At 38.3% G+C, this 16,098-nt stretch overlaps 1 protein-coding gene across 2 annotated transcripts in view; it reads right to left on the bottom strand.

Moving 5' to 3' along the window:
• Positions 1–4,174: 4,174 nt before the first annotated feature.
• Positions 4,175–16,098, bottom strand: part of abcc6a (ATP-binding cassette, sub-family C (CFTR/MRP), member 6a) — a 95,253-nt gene continuing 83,329 nt past the window's right edge. For both annotated transcript variants that reach the window (XM_061881000.1, XM_061881001.1), the window contains 6 exons: positions 14,585–14,686; positions 14,333–14,479; positions 14,100–14,258; positions 13,811–13,977; positions 12,114–12,308; positions 4,175–5,518 (listed from right to left, as the gene is read on the bottom strand). In XM_061881000.1, the coding sequence (XP_061736984.1) occupies positions 5,410–5,518; positions 12,114–12,308; positions 13,811–13,977; positions 14,100–14,258; positions 14,333–14,479; positions 14,585–14,686 (879 nt within the window). In that variant the 3' untranslated portion in view covers positions 4,175–5,409. The remainder of the gene's footprint in view (positions 5,519–12,113; positions 12,309–13,810; positions 13,978–14,099; positions 14,259–14,332; positions 14,480–14,584; positions 14,687–16,098) is intronic.

The following is a 16,098-nucleotide window of genomic DNA, read 5'->3' as shown; positions in this document are numbered from 1 at the left end:
GCCAACTGGCAGTACTACACATAACTGGAGCAAAATACATATGCACCATAGTATATTTGAACACCTGTTTTAGTGGTTTTCAACCTTTTTTAAGTGATGTACCCCCGGTGAACATTTTTTTAATTCAAGCACCCCCTAATCAGAGCAAAGAATTTTTGGTTGGAAAAAAAAAGAGATAAAGAAGTAAAATACAGCACTAGGTCATCAGTTTCTGATTTGTTAAATTGTATAACAGTGCAAAATATTGCTAATTTGTAGGGGTCTTTCTTAAACTATTTGGAAAAAAAAAGATATACAAATAACTAAAAACTTGTTGAAAAATAAACAAGTGATTCAATTATAAATAAAAAGATTTCTACACATAGAAGTAATTATCAACTTAAAGTGCCCTCTTTGGGGATTCTAATAGAGATCCATCTGGATTCATGATCTTAATTCCAAACATTTCTTCACAAAAAAAAAAAAACCCTTAAACATCAATATTTATGGAACATATCCACAAAAAATCCAGCTGTCAAAAGTGAATATTGCGTTGTTGCATTTCTTTTCACAGTTTATGAACTTACAGTCATGTTGTGTTGAAGTATTATTCAATAAATATATTTATAAAGGATTTTGGAATTGTTGTTATTTTTACAATATTTAAAAAAAAATCTCACATACCCCTTGGCATACCTTCAAATACCCCCAGGGGTACGCATACCCCCATTTGAGAACCACTGACTGTTTTACCCGAGGGTAGTTTATATCAAAAAGTGAATGTCTTTTATTTCATGAACAGTAGATTAATCTCACGTGGATTTCTTAATTTCTGAACAATTTTGATTATTACATTTTACAGCAAGCATAAACCAGTACAGTATCTGAATTAATTACAAAACCCACAACCAGTGAAGTTGGCACATTGTGAAAAAGATAAATAAAAACAGAATACAGTGATAGCTTGGTTGGTAGAGCGGCCGTGCCAGCAACTTGAGTGTTGCAGGTTCGATCCCTGCTTCCGCTATCCTAGTCACTGCCGTTGTGTCCTTGGGCAAGACACTTTACCCACTTGCTCCCAGTGCCACCCACACTGGTTTGAATGTAAAAATTAGATATTGGGTTTCACTATGTAAAGTGCTTTGAGTCACTAGAGAAAAAGCGCTATATAAATATAATTCACTTCACATTTGCAAATCCTTTTCAACCTATAATCATTTCAATAGACTGCGAAGACAACATACTAAATGTTCGAACTGGAAAACTTTTTTGCAAATATATTAGGTGCCGGGCAGCACGGTAGTAGAGGGGTTAGTGCATCTGCCTCACAATATGAAGGTCCTGAGTTCGATCCCGTACTCGGGCTCTTTCTGTGTGGAGTTTGCATGTTCTCCCCGTGACTGCGTGGGTTCCCTCCGGGTACTCAGGCTTCCTCCCACCTCCAAAGACATGCACCTGGGGATAGGTTGATTGGCAACACTAAATTGGCCCTAGTGTGTGAATGTGAGTGTGAATGTTGTCTGTCTATCTGTGTTGGCCCTGCGATGAGGTGGCGACTTGTCTAGGGTGTACCCCGCCTTCTGTCTGATTGTACCTGGGATAGGCTTCAGCAACCCCCACGACACCGAACGAGAAAAACAGTCAAAAATGGATGGATGGATATTAGTTTCAAAAAAAGCTGGCACGAGCGGCGAAAAAGATTGAGAAAGTTGAGGAATGCTCATCAAACATTTATTTGGAACATCCCACAGGCGAACAGGCTAATTGGGAACAGGTGGGTGCCATGAGTGGGTATAAAAGCAGCTTCCATGAAATGCTCAGTCATTCACAAACAAAGATGGGGCGAGGCTCACCACTTTGTGAAAAAATGCGTGAGCAAATTGTCCAACAGTTTAAAAACAACATTTCTCAACGAGCTATTGCAAGGAATTTAGGGATTTCACCATCTACGGTCCGTGATATCATCAAAAGGTTCAGAGAATCTGAAGAAATCACTGCACGTAAGCGATGATATTACTGACTTCCGATCCCTCAGGTGATACTGCATCAAAAAGGGACATCAGTGTGTAAAGCATATCACCACATGGGCTCAGGAACACTTCATAAAACCACTGTCAGTAACTACAGTTGGTCGCTACATCTGTAAGTGCAAGTTAAAACTCTACTATGCAAAGGAAATCCATATATCAACAACACCCAGAAACGCCACCGGCTTCAAACTCTGAAGCTGAAGAATTCCACCTGAAAAGCTTAAAAAAATGATCTCCACAGATCCCTGACTTTTACTGAGAGTTGTTAAAAGGAAAGGCCATGTAACGCACTGGTAAAAATGCCCCTGTGCCAACTTTTTTTGCAATGTGTTAATAAAGTCTTTCTCAGTTATAACATTAAGTATCTTGTCTTTGCAGTCTATTCAATTAAATATAAGTTGAAAAGGATTTGCAAATCATTGTATTCTTTTTTATTTACGAATTACACAACATGCCAACGGGCAGCACGGTGGTGCAGGGCTTAGTATGTCTGCTTCACAATACGAAGTTCCTGAGTAGTCCTGAGTTCAATCCTGGGCTCGGGATCTTTCTGTGTGGAGTTTGCATGTTTTCCCCGGGACTCTGGCTTCCTCACACCTCCAAAGACATGCACCTGGGGATAGGTTGATTGGCAACACTAAATTGGCCCTAGTGTGTGAATGTGAGTGTGAATGTTGTCTGTCTATCTGTGTTGGCCCTGCGATGAGATGGCGACTTGTCCATGGTGCACCCCGCCTTCCGCCAGATTGTAGCTGAGATAGGCACCAGCGCCCCCCGCGACCCCAAAGGGAATAAGCGGAAGAAAACTTGCCAACTTCACTAGGTTTTGGGTTTTGTAAACATTTTTAAAAAAAAATATTATTAACTACATTTGCGCTCTAATTATCAAATGAAGTAAATTCATTAAATTCATCTGAATTGAACTCCTGAAATCCAATAACTTCTGCCAGTTATTGTAAATATTGTATCAGTAACATTCTTACTTTGGTTCATATTGCTGTGTGCCAAATGTGAACATTTAGCCACACTTTTCTAGCAGATATTTTAGCTCAATTTTCTCACATTCAACTCACTTTTCTCACATTTAGCTATTTTTTTTTAAATCACAATTAAGTTTAAATGAGATGTTTACTATAAATGTTATATATTAATGGTGAATCTAAATCTAAATGTTGAATCTACAATTAAATTTTACATCTGAATCTATTAAGATGGTTTATAATTAACATTTATATTTATATTTAACATTCATATCTACAATTTAGATCAGGGGTGTCAAAGTAATTTTAGCTCAGGGGGGGCCGCATGGAGGAAAATCTATTCCCAAGTGGGCCGGAATGGTAAAATCATGGCATGATAACTTAAAAATAAAGAATTCCAAGGTGTTTTCTTGGTTTTACTTTGGCTAAGAATAGAACAAGCACATTCTTAAAACATACGAATAACAAATAATCCTCTGGACAAAACACTTCAAGTTTGTTGAAAATTCTGAGAAAATTGGTGCAGCTTCAAAAACACCATGAGCTTAGACTTCATCTCAGTGTATCTACAAAGCAAGGTTTAAACTTTTAAGAAAACGTCTTTCTGGGATTGAACAAAAAACACAACATGTAAACTCTTCTAGGTATCCAATACCTCCTTTGTCATGTCCACAGATCTATTCCAGATCTAACTCAACAAACCGTAAGAAACGGAGGTAAAAACTATTCAAAAGGGTTAAGTTAACTTTTCTCGTGTTTGACAGAGACATTTTGGAGCAACGAAGGTGCCAAATGACGATGTGTTCAAAGCAGAAGACATAAAACGGCAGGTTCTAAGTTTCACGTTGGTCGAGGAGGAGGAACCACAGCCACCCATACTGTGTACCTCTTGCTTGGCCCCAGTATAAACTGTTTGCTTGTCTAACAGAATTGCTATTGTGACATCCAGTGGACACCTTTAGAACAGCAGTTTCTTTCGTTAAAAGGGACGCACAGTAGAAAATGGATGGCTGGATGGAGAAAAGTGAGCTAAATGTGAGAAAATTTGGTTAAAATGTGAAAAAAGTAAGCTAAATGTGAGAAATATATTCCTGCTAGTAAAGTGTGACTTAATGTTTACATTCTGCAGCCCATAGCCATGCAGTTTACATCAAATATGAACTCCAACACATCCATTTCACAGTATTGAGTCAAATACATTTATTATCATCCAGCAGTTTATGTATACAACAAAACAATACAATAATATACATCGATCAGTGAAAAAAGAAATAGCTTGTTATAAAAAGTATAAATATAATACATTTCTCCGAATTTTGAAAAATACCACAAAAATATACTACATGGTTTGTACTGTGTGTATATTGTCTAAACCAGTAAGACAAAACCAGAGTATGAGTTTTCTCTGTGAAAAGTTCATACAATTCTTGGAATCAAGGCAAAAGGTTGTTGCGGACTATCTACACTGTAAATTCTGAAAAAAAAAAAAAAAAATAGAATAGTGAATTCTCTGTAGATCTATATATAGATATATACGTATGGCCTGAGTTGTGTGGTGGTGGCGGAGGGACAGTCACTCACCAAGATTTATTTTCATTGTTTCAAGGAAACGTTCTCTGCATTCATGGCGGTTTTTCAGATACAGAAATCAGGTTAAATCTAACCAACACGGTTTCCTTGGATGTGTTTACTTTGACAGAAATACTCAGCCTGTGAATGTCTCGGTCCAACACTATTGTTTGTCTCCTATTCTGTCATATATTCCATTTTGGCCACTTCGAAATAATTCCCGATGGTTATGAAAAACCTCACTTCCCTCACATTTGCCAGGTTGAACCCTCTGGAGGGTCAGTATGCCAGAGTATTCCCCCTTTCCTCCTTTCTAGGACAGTCAAACAAAAATATAAAAGCAAATGACCGTTTTTTTTTTGGCATTCAAGGCTTTGAAAGTGTATGTAAACATCAACGTTAAAGCCTGAGAAAACATGAAATACATGTCATGTGCTATATAACATTTAGAAAACGACTATAATAATACTGTTCCCATTGGAAAGGGGAATACAAGTCTTTATAATCGGTGCTCCTATTTCATTCCAGGTTTCAGCCTCAAATAGGAAAAAAAAAAAAAGATTCCACTTTCTCTATATACATTACCAATCGCTTGCACACTCCCAGCAACCCGCTATAGCTTTGTTTGAATGTTCATAATCTGAGGTTAACTTCCGGACCGCGTGTCCAAGTGTGAAAAACCCAAGACTGGCGTCTGCAGCGTTTCTGGACAGTCAATCGTAATGCCCTGCTTGCAGCTGCCACAATGTCTGGAAGGGCTGATTCAACTTTTGTTGAAAAGCCATACAAAAAACAACAGAAAGGTGCCAAGTTTGCACGGGAGCGAACGTGGTCTGAGAACTGTAAAAGACTTAGACCAGCCCAGCTTCCCGGCACATTCGGAAGAACTGTCCCTGCTGTGCGATGAGGTTGGCTGGAGAATCCATTTCAGAGATGAGGCCTCGGTCCATAACAATCACTCTGTGGAGAGCAAAGACAGGTTTTGAGCATTTTTGACTCCGGACTATGATAATGTCAATATCAATGATTATGTGAGTTCGTACTGTAGAACTCCAGTTAATGATCTGCATTGTTCCAGTTGTTTCTAGACCAGGGGTAGGGAACCTATGGCTCTAGAGCCAGATGTGGCTCTTTTGATGACTGCAGATGGCTCTAGGATAAATCTTAGCTGACATTGCTTAACACGGTAAGTAATGAACAATTCCGCTGGTAATCACAGTGTCAAAAATAACATTCAATATATAAAACCTTCTCATGCATTTTAATCCATCCATCCGGTTTCTACCGCACCTGTTCAAGAAGTCGCATTATTGGTAAAAAGTATTTTATTTATTGTTGGTTAGCTTCAGAATAATGTTGTTAAAAAGAATAAGAGACTTATTATACTCTAAAAATGTTGGTCTTACTTAAAAATGTATGCATATAGTTGTATTCAGTCTTAAAAAAATATTATATGGCTCTCACAGAAATACTTTAAAATATTTGGCTTGTATGGCTCTCTCAGCCAAAAAGGTTCCCGACCCCTGTTCTGGACTGTGTGTTTCATTCACATTTCATTACTGCCAAAAAAAATGCTTTTAAAATGCGGTGGTATTTCAATTACTGTCACAAAAGGTCAGTCAAAAAACAAATCATACACATTTTTCCCATATGAAGTGATGTAAATCCAAGTAATCCATTCCAAACACACCAAGGTATTAACACAGAACACTTCAAATAGAGAATAATTACAATCACTCGGATATGTCAGGACGAGGAGGTTTTGGCAGCTTGCGGCAAGGATTGTTTTCCCGGGATGCAAACAGACTAAACCGAACATGGCTTGACGTTAGGAACATATTTTATCTCTACTCAAAAGTGGTACAAACAAAAGGCGCTCACAAGGCGAAAACACAAACTTGGCGCAAGGAACAAAACTAACACTTTAACGTAAACCCTGAACATAAAATATACAACACTTACTCTGGCTTGAAAAGAGCAGCAAGGACTATGAACAAGAACTGTGGCATTGACAGAGCAAACACAGAGTAATGTCGCCAGGACGACTAACTGAAAAAACAGGCTTAAATAATAGTCTCTTGATTGGAACAGGTGAGTGCATAAGGCAGGTGAAACTAATGAGTAGTCATGGAAACCAAAACAAACAAGAGTGCACAAAAACAGGAACTAATGGAGTCGTCATGGAAGCTAAAATAAACAAAGGTGCACAAAAACAGGAACTAATGGAGTCCAAAACTAGTAGAAAAAAACAAAACATAATCCAGACCACAGAACATGACAGGAAAAGCCCAGACCTCCGCCAGGTCCTATCTCACAATTGTAAAGAATCCTTTTGAAAAAAAACACTGAATCCACACGGTGATCCCGAAACCTTCAATAAAGTATTTGCTTGTTCTTTATTCAATTTCTGGCATTTCCTGAGAGTTTAATGAAAATCCTCCTATATGTTTTTGAGGTTAAGTTGCTAGCTGACAAACTGACAGTGTCATGTCTTTGTGATTGATCATGTTTTGTTTGGTTATGTTCTGTTGGTTTTTGGACTCTGTCCATGCCATAGTTTGTACTGATGTTCATTATTCATGCTACTTTGCTCATGTCACAGTAAGTGTTGTTTGTTTTATGTTCATAGTTTATGTTTAAGTATTAGTTTTGTTCCCTGCGTTAAGTTTTGTGCCTCCACTGTGAGTGCCTTTTGTTTTGTAGCTTTTGAGTAAAGATTAAAATCATGTATTTACCTTCACGCCATGTCCCGTCACCTTCCTTTGCATTCCGGGAAAACAAACCCCATCACAGACAACCAAACCCCAGCAAATCTAAGGACAAATTACAAACCCTGTTTCCATATGAGTTGGGAAATTGTGTTAGATGTTAATATATACGGAATACAATGATTTGCAAATCCTTTTCAACCCATATTCAATTGATGCACTACGAAGACAAGATATTTGATGTTCAAATTCATAAACTTTATTTTTTTTTGCAAATAATAACTAACTTAGAATTTCTTGGCTGCAACACGTGCCAAAGTAGTTGGGAAAGGGCATGTTCACCACTGTGTTACATCACCTTTTCTTTTAACAACACTCAATAAACATTTGGGAACTGAGGAAACTAATTGTTGAAGCTTTGAAAGTGGAATTTTTTACCATTCTTGCTTGATGTACAGCTTAAGTTCTTCAACAGTCCGGGTCTTGTTGTCGTATTTTATGCTTTATAATGCGCCACACATTTTCGATGGGAGACATGTCTGGACTGCAGGCGGGCCAGGAAAGTAGCCGCACTCTTTTACTACGAAGCCACGCTGTTGTAACACCTGGCTTGGCATTGTTTTGCTGAAATAAACAGGGACGTCCATGATAACGTTGCTTGGATGGCAACATATGTTGCTCCAAAACCTGTATGGACCATTCAGCATTAATGGTGCCTTCACAGATGTGTAAGTTACCCATGCCTTGGGCGTTAATACACCCCTATACCATCACACATGCTGGCTTTTGAACTTTGCGCCTATAACAATCCGTATGGTTATTTTCCTCTTTGTTCCGGAGGACACCACGTCCACAGTTTCCAAATATAATTTGAAATGTGGACTCGTCAGACCACAGAAGACTTTTTCAATTTGCATCAGTCCATTTTAGATGAGCTCGGCCCATCGGTGTTGTTGATAAATGGCTTTCGTAGTAGAGTTTTAACTTGCACTTACAGATGTAGCGACCAACTGTAGTTACTGACAGTGGTTTTATGAAGTGTTCCTGAGGCAATGTGGTGATATCATTTACACACTGATGTCGGTTTTTGATGCAGTACCGCCTGAGGGATCAAAGGTCCGTAATAACATTGCTTACGTGCAGGGATTTCTCCAGATTCTCTGAACCTTTTGACGATTTTACGGACCGTAGATGGTAAAATTCCTAAATACTTTGCAATAGCTCGTTGAGAAATGTTGTTCTAAAACTGTTTGACAATTTGCTTACAAACTGGTGACCCTCGCCCATCCTTGTTTGTGAATTACTTAACATTTCATGGAAGCTGCTTTTATACTCAATCATGGCGCCCACCTGTTCCAAATTAGCCTGCACACCTGTGGGATGTTCCAAATAAGTGTTTGATGAGCATTCCTCAACTTAATCAGTATTTATTGCCACCTTTCCCAACTTCTTTGTCACGTGTTGCTGGCATCAAATTCTAAAGTTATTGATTATTTGCACAAAAAAAAAGTTTATCAGTTTTAACATCAAATATGTTGTCTTTGTAGCATATTCAACTGAATATGGGTTGAAAACAATTTGCAAATCATTGTATTCCGTTTATATGTACATCTAACACAATTTCCCAACTCATATGGAAACGGGGTTTGTACATCATGGCCAGGGGACTACAGATGAAAATTAGCCTTCTGGCAAATCCTGGCTTTTTTTTAACAATGTGTAGTCATGTGTATTATGAAATTGCATTGTACCCTTCGAAATAAACTAATCTAATTTAACGTCTGTAGCTTTAAAACAGGCTGCAAGAGAGTTTTTAGCAGCCGGGGGCGTTTGTTCAATAGCGGACTGAAATAAACTGTCATGTCTTTGTGATCATGTTCTGTTTAGTTATGTTCTGTTTTGTTTTTGACTCCATTAGTTCCTGTTTTTGCGCACCCTGGTTTGTTTTAGTTTCAATGACAACCATTAGTTTCACCTGGCTCATTTGTTTGGACTGACGCACCTGTCAATAATCACAGCACTATTTAGGCCTGTAGTTGCCAGGCAGTCAGGTGGCGACATCACCCTCTACACACCCTCGATACCTGATTGCTCACTTCTTGCCATACATTCATGTTTTTACGTCACAGTAAGTGTTTTCGTTTTTGTTGTTCATAATTCTGCCATTGTGTGAGTTTTTGTTTTTGTACCTCCTCTGTGAGTGCCTTTCATTTGTACCTTTTTTTGAGTTAAGATTAAATGTCATTACCCTCACGCCATGTCCGTTCCAATCGCTTTGCACCACGGGAAAACAAACCACACCATAGTCCACGTTATGACATAAAAAAGTAAACCCTCTTGTTGGTCATGCATTCTCTTTGTCTCTGTGGGACGAGGCGAGGACGATTGCAAGCAAACACAGAAGTTTAACCTTGTAACGCAAACGTAAGGTAACGTAGTGGAAATGATCTGGATTATTTCTAACTAACTGCTGACGGACAAACTACAGCGACAACAAACAGGCTGCGAAAGGGTTCACTCTACATCGGTATCAGCAGCTTGGCGCGTTTGTTCAATAGCAGACTGAAATAAGCAAAGTCAACCCTCTTGTTAGTCATCCATTGTCTTTATCTCTGTGAGTGGAGGCGGGGACCCTAGTATGCACACACAGAGAGGTTCGTTCATGTAACTTAAACGTAAGGTAACATATTATAAATTATCCAGACCACATGTTCCCTGTCGCATTTTCTGGAAGTTCAATCAGAATCTGGATGCTTGCTAACTAAGTAAAAAACTAGCTAACCGACAAACAAACAAACAAACACATTTACTAACTAACAAAGCCCAGCGATTACAAACCGGCTGCAAGTGGGTTCACTCTGCATCGGTATCAGCAGCTGGGTGCATTTGTTTTGATTGATTGATTAAAACTTTTATTAGTAGATTGCACAGTTCAGTACATATTCCGTACAATTGACCTAAATGGCAACACCCGAACAAGTTTTTCAATTCATGGTAAATTGCTATTGTTTAATAGCAGACTGATATAAAGAAAGTAAAACATTTTGTTAGTCCATTTTTTAAATCTGTGGGTGGAGGTGGGGCCCCTAGTACACACACAGAGAGAGGTTCAGCTTTGTAACTTAAACATAAGGAAACATATTGTAAATTATCCAGATCACCCCCACAATTTGATCACATGTTCCCTATCGCATTTCTGACATTTCCTGAAGGTTCAATCCGAATCTGGATTGTTACTAACAACCAACCAACCAACCAACCAACCAACCAACCAACCAACCAACCAACCAACCAACCAACCAACCAACCAACCAACCAACCAACCAACCAACCAACCAACCAACCAACCAACCAACTAACTAACAAACTAACTAACTAACTAACTAACCAACTAACTAACTAAACAACCGACCAACTAACCAACCAACTAACTAACTAACTAACCAACCAACCAACCAACAAACTAACAAACTAACTAACAAACTAACTAACCAACAAACTAACTAACCAACTAACTAACTAACTAACTAACTAACCAACTAACTAACCAACTAACTAACTAACTAACCAACTAACTAACCAACTAACTAACTAAATAACTAACCCTGGCGATTACAAACCGGCTGCAAGTGGGTTGGCGCGTTTGTTTAATAGCAGATTGAAATAAACAAATAAAACCTCTTGTCAGTCCATGTTTTTTTAATCTCTGTGGGTGGAGGCGGGGCCCCCTAGTACATACACACAGAGAGGTTCAGCCTTGTAACATAAACGTAAGGTAACTCAGTAAGAATAATCAAGATCATTAACTATATGAGTAAGAATAATAATATACAGTATGGGCCAAAACTTAGGACACACCTTTTCCTTCAATGTGTTTTCTTTATTTTCATATCAAAACTATGACACCTGTGAAGTGAAAACCATTTTAGGTGACTACCTCTTGAAGCTCATCCAGAGAATGCCATGAGTGTGCAAAGCAGTAATCAGAGCAAAGGGTTTGCTATTTTGAGGAAACTAGAATATAAAACATGTTTTCAGTTATTTCCCCTTTTTTTGTGAATTACATAACTCCACATGTGTTCATTCATGGTTTTGATGCCTTCAGTGACAATCTACAATGTAAATAGTCATGGGAATAAAGAAACCGCATTGAATAAGAAGGTGTGTCCAAACTTTTGGCCTGTACTGTATATATGACACATGAAATAGATAAATTATAATAAATAAATGATAAATGGGTTGTACTTGTATAGCGCTTTTCTACCTTCAAGGTACTCAAAGCGCTTTGACACTACTTCCACATTTACCCATTTACACACACATTCACACACTGATGGAGGGAGCTGCCATGCAAGGCGCCAACCAGCACCCATCAGGAGCAAGGGTGAAGTGTCTTGCTCAGGACACAATGGACATGACGAGGTTGGTACTAGGTGGGATTTGAACCAGGGACCCTCGGGTTGCGCACGGCCACTCTTCCACTGCGCCACGCCGTCCCAATTAATATTTAACACCACTTTTACCTTTTTTGAAGATAAAGAAGGACAGCAGGGGAGAGTCACGACACCTTGGTACTATGCTACAAGTTCTTTGTTGAATTACATAGTGTGTCTCCCCTTTTTTAAAAAAAAATAAAAGTGCACTAGCAACTATAATTTGGATGATTTTGGAGTCCTACAAACTTTTTGGGCACCTGATTCTGCAGAATGATACAGATGCAGACTATTTTGTACGACGTTTAGTCGTACAATACCCAAGACGGTATATTAAAGCTTTTTGGATTGTAATTTCAAACAAAGCATACTAAAACCGATGTATTGCAGTAAATATCTGGATTCAAACTATACCTTGTGTAGTCCATGATAGTGTTGAGGCGGTGAGCGATGGTTAGGACAGTACAGTCTTCAAACTGTGTGCGGATCGTCGACTGGATCAGTGTGTCGGTCTCCAGATCCACCGCGGCCGTTGCCTCGTCCAGGACCAGGATTTTGGTTTTCCTCAGCAAAGCTCTTGCCAGGCACACAAGTTGGCGCTGACCCAAACTGCACATATTTGCAGGAGATAAGAAGGTGTATTAGCTGGCTTGTGTGTGTGTGTGTGTGTGTGTGTGTGTGTGTGTGTGTGTGTGTGCGCGCGTGTTAACGTTGCAACATAGCATTAATCCTTGTGCTGTCAAATGATTAAAAAATGAGTGAATAATTAATTATGTGTAATTAATTCATCTAAATCTATTTTTAATCCCACATCAAATGCTAAAAAAAGCCATGAATTTGAGGTATTTTCATTTAAATGTTTAACATTATTATAAAGAATAAAACATGGCTGTATTAAGTAATTTTAAAAAAAATACTTAAACATATACTAACATAAAACAACAGGTTCATATAACAGGGTTTCTGCAGGTATCAGCAAATCTAACTTAATTCTATTTAATGCATTGATAATACAATTCAAAACTATTTTAATGCCGATGATGTCCTACTTCACATAGTCAAAAGCGTACAATTGTCTGTACAGACAAAATTTTAAGTATATGACAGTGAAAAAGTTGAATAGTTGAAATGTTGACATTGTGGCCCAATTAGACTGCAATGTAATCACAATATACAATAACAATGCAAGTAGCCCTTTCAAACACAATAAACACATTTTTGATTCTTGTAGTATTTTTAACCAATATGATTAGAAGGTCAATAATGTAATTATCCTAAATAGGTTAAAAAAAACATCAAAATCATATGGACTCTCAATATTTTTTGGTAAAAATTGCACTTCAATAAATATTAAACATCTTGAAGTGCAGTTTTTTCCCGAATTGGGGAAAGTGTGGTTTGTTTTGTTGTCTCTTTTGTTGCCAATTGCAATTGTATGATTTTACAATACCTCTAGACATCATATTCAATGATTTTCAATGTCACTTAAGACCTTAAGTTTTGCAAAATCTATTTGATGACTTTTAATGCTTTTTAAAGACCCACGGAAAGTGCTGAAGTTAACAGGTCAAAACAGTAGGAACACGTTTCTGAGCATTAAGCATTCATTACATGTTGAACTTGTTGCTTTTTCCTCTGCTTCAGATAATATGAAACGAATACAACAGACTCATCAATATTATACTATGATAGAGGTAAGTCATTTTAACGTGGGTCAAAACACGTTCTCCATAGCTCGTTAAATAGATTAATGCGTACGTACTTTGCTAAAAACAAGACAAGATTTAAACTTAAATCATAAACACACTTCTGACACATCTTTAAATTATTAAAAGTATTTTACACAATTTGGTAGATATGATTCATCCAATCCCCACTATTTAAAGTCGCTAACATCACTGGCCAAGTCTATGACAGAGTGAGACCTCCCTTTCGCCGTTGTTGCCCTTCGTCAAGCACAAGAATAGGGCGCGGCAACACAAGGACATACAGATTAAAAATTTGATTAACGCGATTAAAAAACTTAACGTGCTAAGTATGACTGTAGTTAATTAATCGCAACTAACATGATAGTTTGACACCACTCGTTATTGCTGCATTCAAGCGTGTACCTCAGGTTCTCTCCCCCCTCTGAGCATTCATGGTTGAGTTTGTCAGGCAGGTTAGATACAAAGTTCTTGAGGTGGGCAAGTTCCAGTGAATTCCAAACATCTTCATCTGTGTAGGTGTCAAAGGGGTCGAGGTTCATCCGTAAGGAGCCAGAGAACAGCACAGGGTCCTGAGGAAAAGTTCCACAGACGATATTTGTCACATGATATACGTTGTAATTATCATCTCGAAGTAATGTAAACAGTTTATGTGAAGAAATCCAGAGCTGAGCATGTGTTGTTAATAACTTACCTGAGGAATAATCGTAATGCGTGATCGCAGATCATGGAGTCCAATGTCGGCGATGTTGACTCCATCTATAAAAATCTTTCCCTTTGCTGCCTCTAAAATTCTGAATATTCCCAAAGCAAGTGAGGATTTCCCAGCTCCCGTCCTTCCAACAATGCCCACCTGGAACACATTTGGGAGAACTCATGTGTCACAAAGTCCTGCGTAAGCCCTGTTATGAAATCCCAATGACTCACTTTCTCTCGTTCATGGATCTGCAAGGTAATGCCTTTCAAAGCCAACTCCAAGCCTTTGCGGTACTGAAGCCCATAGTCCTGAAACTCAATGGTGCCTGTCTGGGGCCAGGCCAGCGGCAAAGAGCTGCCTTCCAGGCTCCAGCTGGCCTGTAGCATGTGAAGACAAGGAACTAAGTCAATGTTGTATTTTTAAATGAGGAAAAAAAGATTCCCTTTTTTCGTTCATTATGTGTCTGAGATGGAAACACTGACCTCTTTTGCAGTGTCAGCATACTCATTGACTCTCTCCACCGAAACAATGTTGTTTTCTACATCGGTCCAGGATCTGACAATCCAGCTCAGGATTCCAGTCACCTGTAATGAGGTCGATGTATTATAACTAGTATTACCATATCCATAAACATATTCATACAGTACTGTGCAAAAGCCCTGGAACAGATAAAGATACTAAATGTACACACAAAAAAACTCCAAACATGTTTCTATGAAACTGAAAGAAAAAATGCATTCAAATGTAATGAGGCTCTTGAAAAGGTGCAGGGATTTATTTTTACTATTATAACATCAATAAAACCTGAACTACGATCCAGGAAGTAGACTAAAGATAACAAACCAATGATTTATTCATAACATCTATTACTTTTGCGCAGGACTCCCTGTCTATTTTTTCATCCATTATTGCCATTGGTTGCATGAACCTCCTGGAGTGTATTATCTAAGCCTTTGATTGTAACCAGTTGACATTGAAAAATATCATGTTAATTGCAATTAATTAATCACAGTCATATTTAGCATGATATATTTTTTAATCACGTTAATCCGATTTTTAATCTGTATGTCCGTGAGTTGCCTCGCCCTACTCTTGTGCTTGACTAAGATCAACAACCCCATAGCTACAGCAAAAAAGGATCTCTCACTCTGTCACAGATTTGGCAACTTTAAAATGTAGGGATAGGATTAATTATTATTAGTGTAAAATATTCACAATTAATTTAAAGATTTATCAGAAGCGTGTTTATGATTTGATAATACAAAAAAGTTAACATGGGGTCCCCTCATATTGTTACAATGTTAAATACATGTGTTAAAAAAAGTCAAAGCATTGAAATAAAATAATTCATGTATTTTGGTATGAGCTTGTATGGAGTTTTGGATGCCTCTGTTTGCAGGGTTTTGCAGTCTGGCTACGTTGTGATGTCACAGCAGGGACGGTCTAATTTAGCCATCAAAGAGAAACAAACATGTCCAGATCCTGGACAGGGAGGACGGACGGTATGAAAGAGGAGTCAGGGAAGCCATTTACGTCAAGGTTGAAAAACCATCCCTGAACAGAGACACACCACCAATCTCCCATAATAAAACATTGTCCTTTCAACCTTTCCGAGAAGACTCTGCAATTTAGCTTCCAACAAATAACAGGAGTTACAAACATTCTATTCACAGATGGTCCTTTGTGTAATTTGTTTATAACTGAATGGAATGCTAGCGTTGGTGATTCCGACTATTTTGTGTTAATAGTGGTCGATCCACAGCAATCGTTCTATCACTCAATACCTCAATGTGGGGATAGTCTACTCCAACAACTTTTGTTGGCTTTGACAGTAAGATTTCTTGTTTGCATCTCAACAGTTGTTTTTCTCACTACGATAGGGCGCAACTATCCTTGCCCAGGCATACTCTCCTGCTGTTGGGTCAGAAATAATTGGGGTTTTGGCATCTGACCAATCTAAGTCCACGACTAGATCTGACCAATCTAAGTCTATGAG

This window comes from Nerophis ophidion, linkage group LG20, assembly GCF_033978795.1.
Source record: "Nerophis ophidion isolate RoL-2023_Sa linkage group LG20, RoL_Noph_v1.0, whole genome shotgun sequence".
NCBI lineage: Eukaryota > Metazoa > Chordata > Actinopteri > Syngnathiformes > Syngnathidae > Nerophis > Nerophis ophidion.
The sequence above is the reverse complement of the archived record's forward strand: the minus strand, read 5'-3'. Positions and strand labels throughout refer to the sequence as shown.